The sequence below is a fragment of the Budorcas taxicolor genome, chromosome 11 (genome assembly GCF_023091745.1).
Source record: "Budorcas taxicolor isolate Tak-1 chromosome 11, Takin1.1, whole genome shotgun sequence".
In the NCBI taxonomy this organism is placed as follows: Eukaryota; Metazoa; Chordata; class Mammalia; order Artiodactyla; family Bovidae; genus Budorcas; species Budorcas taxicolor.
Window position 1 is genome coordinate 35,710,352 of NC_068920.1, and position 18,171 is coordinate 35,728,522.

Here is an 18,171-nt window from a genome sequence, read left to right on the forward strand (position 1 = left end):
TGTGGTGCTGGAGAAGATTTTTGAGAGTCCCTTAGACTGCAAGAGCTCAAACCAGTCAATCCTAAAGGAAATCAACCCTGAATATTTGTTGAAAGGACTGATGCTGAAACTGAAGCTCCAGTACTTTGGCCACCTGATGCAAAGAGCTGATTCATTGGAAAAAACCCTGATCCTGGGAAAGACTGAGGGCAGGAAGAGAAGGGGGCGACAGAGGATGAGACGGTTGGATGGTATCACCAACTCAACGGGCATGAGTTTGAGAAGACTCTGGGAGACATGAAGGACAGGGAAGCCTGATATGCTGCAGTACATAGGGTTGCAAAGAGTTGGACATGACTTAGCAACTGAACAACAACAACACAAACACTGTTTGAATTTAGGAATGAGAATATAGACTAGTTTGCTCAGAAGTTATAAATTCAGTTATAACACGTTAAAATGTAGAATAGAGATTGTTTACTTAATATTTATTAGTCAAGTACTATATTCTAAGTTTTCTTTTAAGCATCAGTTATGTATTTGTTAAATAATACATATGGTTTTAAAAACAAATAGAATATAAGCATTTTATTTTTAAGGAATTTAGTGATGTTTTGGAGAGTTCCCCTCCCCCTGCCAGTTAGAGGAAATAATTGAAAGCTTGAGAAAAGATAATCAATAATATTAAAGAAAAATAAAGAATCTCATAGTTTTCTGGAGGCATTGCTCTTTCTAGTGTAAAGCAGAGACAAAAAGGGAAGATTTATTTTCTATAAAGAGCTCATGGGGGAAATAAACTCATTGAATATAATGTTTGCTACATGCCTAAACAGCCTCATTCAGGAGTGAATCACTTATTTCATAGAGCATCATGTTTTTTTTTTCTTCAGGATTAAATTATGAAAACATATTTAATTACTAGAAGTTGGTTTCGTTATTTTTCTTAGGGAAACAAATCGAAACAAAAGCCCACATAGGAAAATAAATTTGGTGCCTCATTTGGCTTTAACACTAACTGCTGCATATATTAATAAAAACTTAATAATTGAGTTACCTGAGATTTACAAGTTTATGCCTCTTCACATATGAATGCATCATTCACTACAAGAGTTGGAGAGGAATTTAATCACAAAACTTCAGGTTAATATAGATTCATTAATGATATATTGAGGTCAATAGAGTTATGTGTATAAAGCCAAACTCTAGTTTAATACCTGACCTCACATTTATCAAAAACTCTTCACTTTTAGGTCTTCTGGGGATTGCAAGGCCTAGGTTTTTGCTGTTGTTGTCTTGTTTGCTTGTCTTTTTGAGTCTTGAGTCCTCTGAGCTATCAGAACCCCATGGACCTTGTTTCAAATAGTAACACCAGTGACCACGGGCATGCAGATACCCCTGAGATCCTGTTTTCATTGTTTTGGATTAATACCCAGAAGTGGGATTGTTGGATTATGTGGTGGGTCTAGTTTTAAGTTTTGAGGAACTGCCATACTGTTTTCCGTAGTGACTATACCAATTTACATTCCCACCAGCTGTGTACTCGAGTCCCCTCTTCTCCAATTTCTTGGTGGTGGTGATTTAGTTGCTAAGTTGTGTCTGACTCTTGTGACCCCATGGACTATAGCCTGCCGGGCTCCTCTGTCCATGGGATTCCCCAGGCAAGAATACTGGAGTGGGTTGCCATTTCCTTCTCTAATTTCTTACCAACACTTTTTTATCTTTTTTTTTTTTCCTTGTTAAAACCCATGCTAAATTGTGAGGTGATATCTTGTAGTTCTGATTTACATTTCCCTAATGATTAGTGATGTTGAGCACATTTTCTTTCTCTTTATTTATAATTTAAAAAATTTATTTATTTTTGGCTCTGCTGAGTCTTTGTTGCTGGGCTTTTCTCTAGCTGTGGTGCACGAGCTTCTCATTGTGGTAGCTTCTCCTGTGGAGCACGGACTCTAGGGCATGCGGGCTTCAGTAGTCGTGGGGCCTGGACTCAGTAGTTGCAGCTCCTGACTCTAGAGCACAGGCTCAGCAGTTGTGGTGCACGGGCTTGGTTGCTTTGTGGCAAGTGGGATTTTCCTGGACCAGGGCTAGAACCCACGTCTCTTGCATTAGAAGGCGGATTCTTCACTACTGAGCCACCAGGAAAACCCTGCATATTTTCATATATCTGTTGTCTGTCTTTTTTCTTTGGGTGAAATGTCTACTCAGTTCCTTTGCCCATCTTTTAATTTAGTGGTTGCTGGACGAGAAAGATGGGAAGATGAAGAGATACTAGTTAAAGGGTACGAGGTACAGTTATGCACAATGAATAAATCCTAGAAAACTGCTGTACAACAAAATGCCTATAGTAAGCAGTACTGTGTTCTATACTTAAAATTTGCTAGGAGAGGAGATCTTATGTTGTGTTCTTATTTCAAACTAAGAATTAATTAAAAGGCTTAATTAATTAAATAGTTAAAAGAAACTTTTGGAGAGAATGGATAGGTTTATGGCCTAGATTGTAGTGATGTTACATGGGTATATGTGTGTGTGCATGCTCAGTAGCTTAGTCGTGTCCAACTCTGTGACTCCATGAACTGTAGTGGGCCAGGCTTCTCCATCCATGGGATTCTCCAGGCAAGAATACTGGAGTGGGTTTTCATTTCCTTCTCCAGGGACATGAATATATGTGCATCTCTAAGCTCATTAAGTTTTATACATGAAATATATACAGCTTTTGAATGTCAATTATACATCAATTTTTTAAAATATTAAGTTGTCTTTTAAAAAGGCAATACCAAATTGGCTGCTCTGAATTCTTTGAAGCCTAATGGAGAGAATGGAGGCATAACAGCATCTCAAGATTGAAAAAACAAAACAAAACAAAGAAAGCCTGAAATGAGAAAAGGCGCAGATTCTTTTCTATTTCTATAAAAACAGCAGCACCTTCTGGTATTTCCCTTTCAGAATTCGGGCTTTAGAGGACTGATCTGATACAGTTGGTAATTTTACTTAAAGACCTTCCTATTAAATAGATTCAAACTATTTTTGAAGAACAGATGGTATAGACTAGAGGAAGAGATAAACACTGTATGTTAAACATTTTATTGATCAATTAAAATATCATAATTTAAAATGTTGATTCTACTGTGGGAATTATGCATGTCTGTCTGTGATGGAGAAAGACACTGAGATGGTGTATGTAGGGAGTGGGGTGGGAATTTATTGTCCAAAGTTGAAATTGGACTCTTCCCATGAGGTGAGAATGAAATGAGCAGCCTCCCACCGCCCCTGCCCCCCACCCCGTTCCAAACACACACACACACACACACACACACACACACCAGACAGGCAGATGGCTCTTCTTCAAGGTGTAAGGAAGCTGGCTTTCAGTCTTGAATCATGTGCCTCAGGGTGCTTTGTAAACTGCCTATTTTTAAGATCAGTTTGAAAAAAATGATAGAGTAGAATAAAGAAACCACCTGTGTGGATTTGAAGAAAAAGTCAAGCTATAACGTTAGCAGCTCTTTGCAAAGAATATAGTTATAGAAAAACCGCATCCTTATCGTCTAGCACTTCTTTGTTCTGCTTTTTCTATAAAAGCGTGAATTCTTGATAAATAAATATCAGCATCTCTGTAAATTAGACTATTTGACATGAATTTTCATTAATGTTAACCTTTCACTCCTATGAATTACTTATGTGTAACAATTTCCATTCCATTATAAACATACTTTTGTTGGATGTTTTCATAATTGTGAGAGATAGACTATTTGGGTAAATCGTGAGATTCACCAAAAGCTAACCAACTATAAAGGAGATAAAACATCACCAATCATTGTGTACATATGTCTATCTAAGTATCTGTTAGGTAGGTAGAACAGGGAAAAAGAGTCCAAAATGGCGGTGGCTACAAGACAAGGAAGGGAAAAGCCCGCGAAAATGAAACAAAAGAAGGTCCGAGGACCGGAGTGAGGACCTCAGGTAAAACAAAGAACACTCCTGGCTGGCCCAATTTACATAGGACAGGCCCAGGGAGAGAGAAACATATAAATAGAGGAGCCAGAGCCAGCTCTCTCTCTCTCTCCCGCGCGCTGGGGCGCTCTTCTCCTTGTGTCTTTGGATCGACGTGCCCTCACGCCTCGAAGATGGGTTTTCCTGCTATCTTCTAAATAAAATAGAGCTGTGACACTGCTTTGTCTAAGAGCTATAACATGGTCCATTCGAGACCTGTGAGCTATAACACGGTCTATCCAAGACCTGAGAGCTGTGACATGCCAAGGGGGCTTTAATGTCCGTCACTCCAAATCTTTGTTGTGACGAGACAAAGAACCGAGGAACATACACCCACATGACATCTCTAAAATGGTTACTTTAGAGACAGAAACATTCTTTTCTTTTTCAAAAAGGAAGATTGGGTCATTTAATAGTGATTGAAATGGTATTGAAACTTAGTTTTCCATTGGTTCACATATTTATGAGAAAGTATTGGAGCTAAGGCTGAATATAGAAATAAGTGTGTTAATTATGGAAGGTGCAGGAAAATAGCAAGCCTGCAAAGAGCCTTGTATGTTCTACTCTGCCCTGGTGTGCCATGACTTTCCCCTTGATGTCAGAGCCATGCCAAAGTTGGTGTAGGCTGTGTTCCTGACAACAGCAGGGTTGTAGTGGAAAATGTCTTCACCACCCAAGTTATGGGCCTGATACAATGAATTCCACACAAGCAGTGGGTCTGCCTGCCCCCAGTTGTGCCCCATTTTATTCTCAGGATCTGTGTCCTTTGCCCTTGGTCTTTTTCTACAGGATTTAGATGAATGTCAGACCCTTGAAATGCTACACAATGGTGACCTTGATTCTCTGACTTTGCTGGGGGAAAAATTGAGCTTAAATCTAGAGTTGAAATTATATGCAATGCTATGGTAGTCAGGTCATTCCTGATACAAAACAAGACTTCCCCTGCCATTAGAGATATCTGTCTTTTGATTTGGCTCAAGCTTTCTGGTCTTAAGGGTAGCTATGCATTTGCAGAAGATGAATGCTTTTTTTTTTTGTAATTGCCTTGCCTTTGATACATGGGGAAAGTTGGGTAATTCTTTCTTAGTATTAATTTTCCAGATACTATTTATAAAAGTTTATCCTTCTTTTTGTCAAAATACAACCCTTTTAGGGGTGAAAAACCCCAAGGACTGCTTGGGGAAAAAATACTAGAATAAAGATGGCGGGATGGTTAGTGTTTGATGGATGAACAAGTGGAAAGAGGGTGTAATTCGGAACCAAGAGGCACTACCCCATGGCTGGTCCTGAGCTCCTTTGGGGGCAAAGCAATCTTTAATTACATCTGGTACTCATTAATTCTTTTTGGAGTCTCTTTCCAGATCTGTTCCCCCATCAGCCTCCCATCGAGCAACAGAAATTCCAGATGGTTCCCTCCATATGCCAGCGCTCATTCTCTTAAGCAGGATAGATCGGTCACTGGCAGAGCAGGGTGCGGGAGCGCTGGCCAAGTCAAGCCAAGGCGAAAGCACTGGGCCACAGTTACATTAGAGGTGACCCATCATTCGCGTTTCTAAACGCGTTAATGTATAACTGCTTCTGAATGTTTTCTCTGAAACACCTTGAGTAATTTCCTGGAAAGCATGGTACTTCTAGACAATGTGGCATATTGACCCTACCTGTCTACACCTGGAGCAGAGAGAGATCCTCTAGAAGCTGTCATTATAGCTGAGAGTCATTTTGGACCTGATCTGCTCTGGAGCCTACTTTAGGATGATTTTTTTTTGGTCTGCATCAATTGCAATGCCAACTGTCATGTCTGTGATTGTAATGCAAAGAGAATTAGTTGATATTAAGTCTTTATAAGTCATAGCTTTATTTCATCTTTGCAGAATTTTTGTTGTAATAGGCACATGGACAGACTTTCCATTTTGAAGTTTTGAGAATGAAGATGAGGTCAATCTCCATATAATAAAAAATATGTTGTTTCAAGTATATTGCCTTGTGTTTATTTATCTGTCTTCATCTGATGATGGGAAACATGTCTGACTCATCTTTGAATTCTCACCACCCAGCAAGATGTGGTACATATTGAGGAAGGAAAGGAAGCAGGAAAAAAGTGTGACTAGATGGATCCAGGAAATTTCAAAGTGCAGTTGGCACTGAAAGAAATAACAATAGTGTTTCTACTCTTGTCTTCATCTTATTCTTTGCTGCTAATGGCTGTTGGATTTTACATGTACGTGTGTGTGTGCACGCGCACACTCTTTGCTGTTATTTTTTGAGCACCTACCAAAGTCTGGGTATTGTTCTATGTGCTCAGCAACTCAATGTGACAGTGACAGGTATAGTCTGTGTTGTCATAGAGCTTGTAATAGTTAGGCTAACTGTGCTTTGTGGGCAATTTATTGGTTTATTTGCAATTTAAGACAATTAGGAAAAATGTCTTCTAAGGGGAAATGTGGTAAAGACCAAAGGGAAGATTTTAAATTCGATGTAATTGTCACATTTTAACTGAAAGGTATATTCAAAAGAAAACATTTATTGAAGAAGTTAAGTTAACTTTGTACAATCAGGTTCAATAGTCAAACGTTGGTAGAATGGGCCACAGACTGGAAGAGATAAAGGTTATTTGTATCGAACTCGTATATTTAAATGTGTTTGCTTGAAGTAATTTCTGTCTTGCTTTTGAAGTCACATTAAAGTTATGAACTTACAAAATGTATGTGAAACCTATAACATTCTCTAGCTATTTCACTGTTTGGTTTGAATGTATGAAAAGGAGCAGACGTGAACTTGAAATACATATTTATTTTCATCTGCTTAGTCTGATTATTCATTTTACATCAGTCACTGATAAACTATGGAAATTTAAGGTGTGTAGGGAACTCAGCGTACCTGAGCAACATTTATGGCACAGCTTTATCTTTGATGTCATTAGAAGCACTAGGGATTTCTTAAAAGGGGTGTTGTCTTCTTTCTAAGGAATAACAGTGGGAGAGAAAGACATAATTACGTTGAGGATCAGCCCAGTGACAGCTCCTTCCTTATAAGCAATAATCATGTGTGTAATTATCATAAATTTTTTAAATGCTGTGTGTTATAAGAAGGTCCAGGGTATCACTAGAGAGTGAAAGAGAGAGATTTCCATGGAGGCGTGGTGGATCCAATGTGGAGACTTAATAGCAGACCTAAAACCTTGTTGCTTCAGATGGATGAGTATATGTGTGGATGCTGGTGGATCATCCGTACATCCTGAGAACCAGTGTTCTACATGAGGAGAGAGAGAAGGTGTGTCCAGGAGAATTTAGGGATCAGGTCTAGAGATGTCACACTTCAGCTCTGCATACATTTTCTTGACTACCCTGAGTCACACGGCTTCATTTAACTGCAGAGGAGGGTGGAAAAAGTAGACTAACTATGAACCCAGGAATAAAAGGGAAGTGGTTGGTTTACAACCCTGCAGTGTCTGCCATAGGAAGATGCGGTGGTCTTATCCCTTGGACAGAAGGCAGGGACCAGAGAAGATAACTCCTGAGAAGTCAATATGGGGGGCAGGGCCTTAAGAGCAACGGGATGCATTGTTTTCTGGAGTCAGATGTGAGATTATGTTAAAAAATTCCTTAAATATGAAACAGAAACAGACTCACAGCCGTAGCGAATAGACATGTAGTTACCATGGGGGAGAGGAGGCAAGGGAGGGAAAGATTGGGAGTTTGGGATTGACAGATGCAAACTACTATATATATATATATATATAGTGGATAAACAACAAGGCCCTGTTGTATAATATAAGGGATTAGGACTATATTCGATATCTTCTAATAACCTGTGATGGAAAAGAATATGAAAAATCACAGATATATACGCCTAACTGAATTACTTTGCTGTATACCAGAATCTAACACAAGGCTGTAAATCAACTATATTTCATTGAAATAAATTTCAGAAAATCCCTTCAAAATCGTTGCATGTGTCAGTGATCATGGTATTAAGATGTAAGCAGAAACACTTATTTGATATCTTCAATTTGGGTTGAATTACTACTGAACTTCAGAAAGTAACACTTACTACTTTGGCACACAGGAAGCATTTATTGTTTTAAAAGAGAATTTTTATTCATGTATTACTCTATTGTCACTTTCAAGCAAAAACCAATGTTTTTTCCTCCTGAAATTATATGGAAACTACTTTTAGAAAGGTGAGATGAAGAATAATGGTTTCAAGTTGCCTCATGAACTCTGTGAGTTCATCAAGCTAATGAAAACAATACAATTAATGAATATATTAAGTGCTTATTGAGCATGTAACAGGCACTTGGTTTTCTTGGTGGGACTAGGGGATTGAGAGTGTTTTACTAATACTTTTCAGCACTTTATGTCTATTGATTCATTTAATCTTAACAAACATCCTATGAATGAAGAGCTATTTTTATTATCATTCTCATTTTATAGATTAGAAAATTGAGGCACTGAGGAGTAAATAGTTGATCTAGGCAGCTAGTCAGTAGCAGCTTATTCACAGCAGAGAGTCTGACTTTAGAGGTCAAGGTCAAGTGTGCTTGTCTACCTTTCAAACACCAGAGCCTAGGGAGGGGCAGGGACAAAGGGTGTGGAGTTTATCTGGACATCTGCATTAAAGCAGGCTTGGGGCAGGGTTAGAGTCGTCAGCAATGCCTTTGGCCATGCCCCTCGGTTTGCAAAGCAGTGGAAGAACGTATTCATTCTTTTCTTTTCCTCTGCCTCTTCAGGAAAGCCTAGCCTTTGCAAACACTTTGTTTTTCCACTTCCTGCCCCTGACCTGGCCCAAGCAGCAATGCAAGCAGCTCCTGAGCTGCCTGGAGAAGAACCCGGTATAAGTCACTGGAGGAGAAGAGGCAATTCTTGTCTTGCTTACATGTCTGAGCAATTTCTTTTCCTTCTGCAGACAGGACTGTCCTTGTGGATACTGATCTTCCGCCCCTCAGAGGCCTCTACGTGATGGGGACTCTAGAATTCCCTGTGGACAGAAGCAACATTCTAAGCGTGGCCTGCATGCTCATTGCTGGTGGGGAGCTGAGAGTTGGTGAGTCAAGGGCAGCAGGACTGGGAGCAGAGAGAGATCTTGGGAGGGGATAGTGTCTCTAGCAGGTTGCTTAAGGGGGTCTGGGGAAGGCTGAGGCAAGGAGGAAGTTTACTAGCAAAAGTTCTCCTCAGCCAGCTTTGGACACAGACAGAGGTGTCATTTGCTGGTCACACCTGTCCACCCACTGTCGGCGTCATCTGGCCCGAGGGCCCTCACACTCATTGCAGGGCTCTTTTTTCTTCCACCAGGCCAACACGTCAATTCTCCATTCAGTTCTCTGAGTGAGAATTTACCTGTGGCTCACTCTTTCAGAAGATCTCGTAGGATGGATTGGTTAGCCCTTGATCAACCAACCCAGAAGAGAATTTCAGTTGCTGTTGTAGTGTAGATCCTTCAGAGAACAGACCTGGGAGCCAAGCTGACGTGCTCATCCTGGGACAGTAAAGAGAGAAAACTGGGGAGAAGGCAAGCAACTCACTTGTCTTGCACTGCCCCACAAACCCATTAACTCTTCTGCCCAGTGGTGTTTTAGGCCTCCCTAGGAAGCCGATGGGAGGGCCAAAGATGCAGTGGAGCCAGGAGATGAGGGTCCTCCTCCAGGGAACTGAGGGGTGTTGCAGGAGAAGTGGATCTGGGGTGATGAGTGAACCAAGTCTGATACCTTGAAGGGGTGAAAATGTTAGACAGTCATGTCTGACTCTTTGCAACCCTGTGAACTGTAGCCTGCCACACTCCTCAGTCCATGGATTCTCCAGGCAAGAATACTAGGGTGGGCAGCCAACTTAGAAATGTGAGTTGTCTATTTTATATACAGTATAATGTAGTAGTATGTATATATCAGTCTCAATCTCCCAGTTTATTTCCATATCTTATCGCTTGGTAACCATGTCTATTTTCTATATCTATGACTCCTGTTTTGTAAATCAGTTCATTTGTACTCTTTTTTTTTTTTTTTTTTTGAAGAATTACATGTAAGGATGGACATACATACTTTCAGTTCAGTTCATTTCAGTCGCTCAGTCGTGTTCGACTCTTTGCGACCCCATGAATCGCAGCACGCCAGGCCTCCCTGTCCATCACCAACTCCCGGAGTTCACTCAAACTCACGTCCATTGAGTCGGTGATGCCATCCAGCCATCTCATCCTCGGTCGTCCCCTTCTCCTCCTGCCCCCAATCCCTCCCAGCATCAGAGTCTTTTCCAATGAGTCAGCTCTTCGCATGAGGTGGCCAAAGTATTGGAGCTTCAGCATCATTCCTTCCAAAGGAATCCCAGGACTGACTATATATAAAATAGGTAACTAATAAGAAACTGCTGTATTGCACAGGGAATTTTACTCAATACTTTGTAGTGGCCTAGGTGAGAAAAGAATCTAAAAGAAAGAGTTCATTATTTGAATGAGAGATAGAGGAAGCTGGATGGCATTGGTTTTCACTCAGCAGCATTAAGTTGTGTGGTGACTGGGACACAGGACTGGGAAGGGCCTCTGGGAATAAATGCCCAGATTTCACTCTCTGTCCTCCCCTGTCTCCCACTTATGCTACTGTTTAGTCAAACCCAACCTGAACTCCGAGTCAAGGAGGGCTCACTGATGTCCTGTGTGTGGGTCAGCTGCATCCCAGGGCAGTGAGCTGAGGAGCGCAGCGTTTGGGAATGAGGTTTGAATGCTCTCCATCACTTTCACTGGTGGAGAATGGTTCTTCTGTTAAAGCAGCCAAAGATTCAGCTTTATCCAGCTTCATTATGCCAACTGCATTGTCACCTCTAATTCCTACTGTCTTTACATGTGCTGCCTCAAATACAGGTCTCTGTGTTGCACACTTGCATAAGAATTGCTTTGTTTTCACCTGGGTTTTAAGGAGATGTAAGTGCAATATTTTTTCCTCATCTCTATTTCGGTCCATCTTTCCACAGTGAGGAAATTCTTTTGGCTCCTGATCTTTTCCTCCCAGATTGATGTCACTTGCTCATTGGTATAATATTCTGTATCCTCATCCAGTTAACTGATTGAAATATTAAATAAAACTGAGCCTTGTTCCCATTACTGGAAAACTTATTTTAGGTTGACATCCTCAGTTGCTAAGAGAGGTCTTTTTTCATAAGTTTTTTTAGGTCTCTGAAGTCACTCATTACTGTAATTCAAACTTGCTGCCTGGAAATTTGTACCTTAGAAGAGGAGTGGCACAGTTTCACTTTCCAGTTTTGACTTACACATTTCAAATCCTATTTTTAATTTTGCCCATTCCCAACTACACTTTCATCTGTTACTAGACAATGGCATGTTCTTTTTCTCTCTGCTTGTCCATGTGTTCCAGGCCTAAAGGTTGATTATCCAAAAGGAACCCATCTGCCCAATCCTGCATGTATGATGCCTGAAGGGAGACTTTCAACCCATCTGTCCCATTCTACCACACCCTAAAGAAATCCCGACATGAAATAGATAATAAGACTAGTTAGCAAAGAAACCTAATAGATGTGGGCATTGGCGCAGAGCAGTGCCAGAGACTGTCTGCGATCTGATGCCATTTGATCCAAGTCCCAACACTGTGGAATTATATTTCTTGGTGGTCCTGCTTTTAAGGCAACTGGTGCTGGTGAAAGGTACCAATTGACTTTTAGTAGGATGGAATCATAATGTTAGCATTAGACGGGAAGTTTAAGATCAAAGCTCTGCTTCGAGGGCTACAGCTGCATCACAAATGCCAAACTCAATTTCATTCTCTGTTCAGTGGTTGTCTCATTAGTCTGATAAAACATTTAAGATAAGCTGAAAGTATTTCACTTGCTTGTCCATCCTATCATTCATCATGATTTTTGCTCACTGCCTACATGTGCCAAGTTCCACAAGAGAGGTTGGATATACAGACATAGAAGTCATGAACCTGGCTTTCAAGAACCGTCTCAATAAAACAGCAGAGACAAATAAAATCATAACTGAAAGTGTCACCTCTTCCAACGTGGAAAGGGATTAAAGATAAAAGAAGAGATCTGAAAAGACACATATTTGTGGACAAGCATTATACCTTCCAAAATCACTGCAGATGGTGACTGCAGCCATGAAATTAAAAGACGCTTACTCCTTGGAAGAAAAGTTATGACCAACTTAGATAGCATATTCAAAAGCAGAGACGTTACTTTGCCTACTAAGGTCCGTCTAGTCAAGGCTTTGGTTTTTCCAGTGGTCATGTATGGATGTAAGAGTTGGACTGTGAAGAAAGCTGACTGCCGAAGAATTGATGCTTTTGAACTGTGGTGTTGGAGAAGACTCTTGAGAGTCCCTTGGACTGCAAGGAGATACAACCAGTCCATTCTGAAGGAGATCAGCCCTGGGATTTCTTTGGAAGGAAGGATGCTAAAGCTGAAACTCCAGTACTTTGGACACCTCATGCGAAGAGTTGACCCATTGGAAAAGACTCTGATGCTGGGAGGGATTGGGGGCAGGAGGAGAAGGGGACGACAGAGGATGAGATGGCTGGATGGCATCATGGACTCGATGGACGTGAGTCTGAGTGAACTCCAGGAGATGGTGATGGACAGGGAGGCCTGGGGTGCTGCAATTCATGGGGTCGCAAAGAGTTGGACACGACTGAGCGACTGAACTGAACTGAACTGATTATACCTTCAGGAAATTGCAGAAAACAGGTACGTCTGTATTGTAGGATTTATAAAATGGTGGTAGCCGATGAAGCTTCTTGGCCTTATGCATTATGTTAAAGAGTTTGGGTTTTCTCATGAAGGCAGTGCCCTGGCGCTGGATGTTTTTAAGCAGGGAAGTGACATTATTAGATCCGATCTTAGAGCCATCACTTTTGGCAATACAGCGGATGTACTGGAAGGGGCACAGTGAAAAGTGAGAAGGCTATTAGGTGTTTTAGAAAAGAAACTGAAAGATCGAGTGAAGACACTGGAGCTAAAGAGGAAGAATGAATTAGTGAAGTACTGAGGGGGTAAAAAATTCCTAGAATCAAGTGGCAATTTTGATGTGAGGTGAGGAGGTGATACATCCTAGGTTTCAGGTTGGGAGATCTGGGTCCGTGGTGAGGCTAGGACAAAACCTCCTTCCCACTACTTTTTAGTTGAGTGTGTGTGCCAAGTCACTTCAGTCATGTCCAACTCTTTGCAACCCTACGAACTGTAGACAACCAGGCTCCTCTATCCATGGGATTTTCCAGGCAAGAATACTGGTGTGGGTTGCTGTGCCCTCCTCTAGGGGATCTTCCTGACCCAGGGATAGAACCTGTGTCTCTTATATCTCCTGCATTGGCAGGTGGGTTCTTTATCACTGGTGCCACCTAAGAAGCCCTTTTAGTTGAGTGACTCTGGCAAATTACATGAGCTATTTCTGCCTCAGTTTTCTTATCTCTAAAATGGGAGCAAGAATAATCATGCTTATTTTATCAAGTTTTATAGGAACTGAGTAAATTAATGGGGTCACAAAGAGTTGGACACGGCTTAGCAACTGAACAACAGCAGCAACGACAATATTTATTTATTAAAGGCTTCTTTGGTGGAAGCGCTTGAACAGTGTCAGGCACCTGGTAAACCTTTAGACACAAATGTCAAGTTTAAGTTTCAGTGGGAAGTGTAGGTGGCAATATATAGAGGACAAATAGATTAATGAGAAAGCACAGAAGAGAGGACTGTGCTAAATATATATATTTGAGGGTCATCAGCCAAACATGAAATCAAAGCTGTGAGACAGAGACGGCTTTTAAGGGTAATGGAGGAAGCTGACATCGGGAAAGAGAAAGGAAAATAAACAGCTATAAAGATAGATGGACAATGAAAAGAAAATAATGTCTTGAAACAAAAGGAGAGATTTGCAAGAAAGAGGGAGTGGTTAGTAGTATGAGATACAGCAGAAAGAATAAAATCAGGAAAGTAAATTGACCATCTTATTCCGGCCTTTCACATCTTTATTTTTGTTGTTTAGTCACTCAGTTGTGTCTGACTCTTTTGCAACCCCACAGATGGTAGCTTGCCAGGCTCCATGGGATTTCCCAGGCAAGAAACCTGCGGCGCATTGCCATTGCCTTCTCCAGGGGATCTGCATAACCCAGGGACTGAACCTGCATCTCCTGCATTGGCAGGAGGATTCTTTATCTGCCACCAGGGAAGCCCTGTATTTTTTTAACAATGGCTGTCATATATACTTTTGACACAAAATGTTACTTTGCATGTTGAACAAAGAAAAACATTTCCTGAAGGAGAGTAACTTCTAATAAGTTTAATGCCACTCATCTATTCTTGAACAACTTCATGTTTTGGCTTAAAATATAGTCTTAAGTACAATCGAACAGATTCAATCTCATGTTTGAAAATGAGCAGTTGTCTCTATTGAGTGAGGTCATCAAGCTTTTACATGCTTTCATGAGTAGCAAGCTTTCTATTGGATGGTGAAATGAATCACTAGGTTTAAGGAGAAAGTAGATTTACCCCTGTCTCCATCCCCTTCCTCCAGCCTTCCCTCACTTTCTCTTTCACTGAATGCCCACTCAGTGACAAGCATTCTTCCGCTGACTTGAGTATTCAGCAGTGAGCCAGACAAATACGATTCCTTCTTGTACTCTTTTGTTGGGGGAAATGGACAATAAAATAGTAAAATAAAAGGGGACATAATTTTAGATGTCAGTGCATGCTCTGAAGGAAACTGAATAGAGAAGTGAACTGAAGAGAGGTGTTGGCACCGTGGATTAGGTAGTCAGTGAACAACTTTCTGAAGAGTCAGTGTGACTTGAGACCATGGAGACAACAAAGAGCTAGGCTTGCAAAGATTTGAACAAAAAGTTTCAGACAGAAGGAAGACCTGGCGCAGAAGTCCTGAGGCAGAGCTAGGCATGTGCTTTACATAGTCGTGAGGCAGAAAAGCAGTCACTGTAGCTGGAGACTGGTGAAGAGCAGGCGTGGGTTTCATGGGGTGGGCTGGATTTTCAGCTATGCTGTGTTGTTTCTAAAGCAATAAAGAACACAAGTGAGTTCAAAATCTGCAGAAAATTGCTTTTTTCCCCATTGTATTATTCATTTATTCATTTTTTTTCTAACACTAACAGACATACAGTCGAGAATGAGGCCAATGAGTGAATGTGTAAATCAGTTCTTATAGTGTTTATATATTTATAGTGAAGTGAAGTAATGCTCAAAATTCTCCAAGCCAGCTTTCAGCAATACGTGAACTGTGAACTTTCAGATGTTCAAGCTGGTTTTAGAAAAGGCAGAGGAACTAGAGATCAAATTACCAACAACCGCTGGATCATCGAAAAAGCAAGAGAGTTCCAGAAAAACATCTATTTCTGCCTTATTGACTATGCCAAAGCGTTTGACTGTGTGGATCACAATAAACTGTGGAAAATTCTGAAAGAGATGGGAATATAAGACCATCTGACCTGCCTCTTCAGAAAGCTATATGCAGGTCAGAAAGCAACAGTTAGAACTGGACATGGAACAACAGACTGGTTCCAAATAGGAAAAGGAGTACGTCAAGGCTGCATATTGTCACCCTGCTTATTTAACCTCTGTGCACAGTACGTCATGAGAAAAGCTGGGCTGGAAGAAGCACAAGCTGGAATCAAGATTGCCAGGAGAAATATCAATCACCTCAGATATGCAGATGACACCACCTTTATGGCAGAAAGTGAAGAGGAGCTAAACAGCCTCTTGATGAAACAGGAGAGTGAAAAAATTGGCTTAAAGCTCAACATTCAGAAAACGAAGATCATGGCATCTGGTCCCATCACTTCATGGCAAATAGATGGGGAAACAGTGGAAAGAGTGGCTGACTTTATTTTTCTGGGCTCCAAAATCACTGCAGATGGTGATTGCAGCCATGAAATTGAAAGACGCTTACTCCTTGGAAGGAAAGTTAGGACCAACCTAGACAGCATATTCAAAAGCAGAGACATTACTTTGCCAACAGAGGTCCATCTAGTCAAGGCTATGGTTTTCCCAGTGGTCATGTATGGAAATGAACGCTGAAGAATTGATGCTTTTGAACTGTGGTGCTGGAGAAGATTCTTGAGAGTCCCTTGGACAGCAAGGAGATCCAACCAGTCCATGCTAAAGGAGACCAGTCCTGGGTGTTCATTGGAAGGACTGATGCCGAGGCTGAAACTCCAATACTTTGGCCACCTCATGCGAAGGTGATTCATTGGAAAAGACTCTGATGCTAGGAGGGATTGGGGGCAGGAGGAGAAAGGGACGGCAGAGGATGAGATGGCTGGATGGCATCACCGACTCGATGCACATGAATTTGGGTGAACTCCGGGAATTGGTTATGGTCAGGGAGGCCTGGTGTCTTGCGATTCATGGGGTTGCAAAGAGTCAGACACGACTGAGCGACTGAACTGAACTGAACTGATTTTTATGAATAGATTTTTTTTGCTGTGAATGCTTTCCTGTATTTATTTTTAAACCAGGCTCTTTTTTTTTTTTAATACAGAAAATCCCCATTGGCTGTTTATTTTACATATGGTATTGTAAATTTCCCTGTTACTCTCTCCATACATCTCATCTCCTCCCCAAAATAGCTACTTTTTGATAATCTCATGCATATGACTTTAACAAGACAGAAATTAGTTTGGGATCTTCATGAATATGGGAATTCTAAATATCTGGATTATAAATCTAGTTTAGCAACTCGTTACACAACTTCTGGAAAATTCCCCAATAGTGGACTTATAAATATGATATCTTAGACCTCAGAGATTGTGTGAATCATTATATCAGCATGTAGATAATGGAACTGAGACCCACAGAGATTATTGATTGGTTCCAAGGTCTCATAGCTGGTAAAGAGCAGGACCAGAATTAGAAGTTATTTTAGTCACTTTAAATCTTTGTCCTTCAAGCCTTTGCCCAAGGATTACCTTTACTATGAACATTTTCTGTCTCCATTCAGTAGGTTTTAGTGTATATTTTCTTCTGGTTCATTCTATCATTCATATCATCTTTATTGAATTCATTTTTATGTTATGAAATGGTATGTTCTCATGAATGTCTTCTCTGTATTAGATGATAGACTTTACAATATTTTTGTAACCCTTGTACCTAGGACATAGTACCCTTCTGATAATGTACCATATGACTGACTAGTGTATGTATAAATTAATGAACACATCTAAGTCTGTCTTTCAGCTTAATATCTTTTTCTTGCAATACATCCAGTCTCCTGACACTTAAATTTCAACATCTGTGAGGACGGACTTGTAGTGTTAATGTATAAATGACTTATGTTTCCCCATCCCCATATGGGAGAAATAAATGGGGGTAAAAACACATTGAAAAAATTGGTGATCTTGTACAAATCTAAAGTATTTTCAATCTTACTCTGTCTAGGAGAGGAAGACTTATAAAAATGCCTGACTCAAAGCCTGTTCAATAAACATTGGTTTGTTGAGTGTTTTAAATGTTTGTATTTCTTTGCCCAGGAATAGCTGTCTGTACGCATCCTTTTCATCCCTGTCCTTTTTCAGATGAGACATCATTTCCATGCTTTAATTTGTGTGCTTTGTTATCTTAGATATCCGTGATGTTAGCACGTTATTGATCCAAATGTGCAACTCGATGGAAAGTGTTTTAATCTTATGCATACTTTCAAAATTGCAAATGGAAAATTCTCTCGTGATAGTTTGTAGGAGAATTTCAGAGAGGGATACTCAGTAATAATATATGTGTGTCTTTAAAACTTAACAGAAATCTCCTTGATCCCTAAGTAAACAACACAGGCCCCACATTTCAGTGTCCCTGAGGACTCTGCAGAACATTGTGCCTGGCCTGTCAGAGCCAGGTCACATGATGCACTGCCTAGTCATTCAGTAATTATGGTAGGAGCTGGGTTTTTAGCCTAAAAGTTGTCACATATTGTTTTGCAGAGCCCATGATGAGTATTTGTCAGCCCTGTCTCACATTTGTAGCCAGGAGCCTAAGGTCATCATTAGCACATGACTTTGATTGTCAGGAAATGAAGTACTACGCGTATGGAAGTTTCATTGCTTCCATGATTGGGAGTTTCTCAATCCTAAAGAAGAAGAAAAATCCATACACAGTTTATTGCCTTCCAAACTGACAGTTCTGTAAGGCTCATTGGATGATTAAGTAATAAGAAGGAGACAAACCAGAGAAAAGTGTAGATTAAAACATATCCTCCAGCTTAAAGCCACAATAC

The 18,171-nt window shown here is 40.6% G+C and overlaps 1 protein-coding gene across 1 annotated transcript in view; it reads left to right on the plus strand.

Annotated features, from left to right (window-relative positions):
* The window catches only part of PKHD1 (PKHD1 ciliary IPT domain containing fibrocystin/polyductin), a 448,252-nt gene that overhangs the window by 270,201 nt on the left and 159,880 nt on the right, over positions 1 to 18,171 (plus strand). Inside the window, exon 52 of the mRNA XM_052647828.1 lies at positions 8,875 to 9,012. Within this exon, the coding sequence (XP_052503788.1) occupies positions 8,875 to 9,012 (138 nt within the window). The remainder of the gene's footprint in view (positions 1 to 8,874; positions 9,013 to 18,171) is intronic.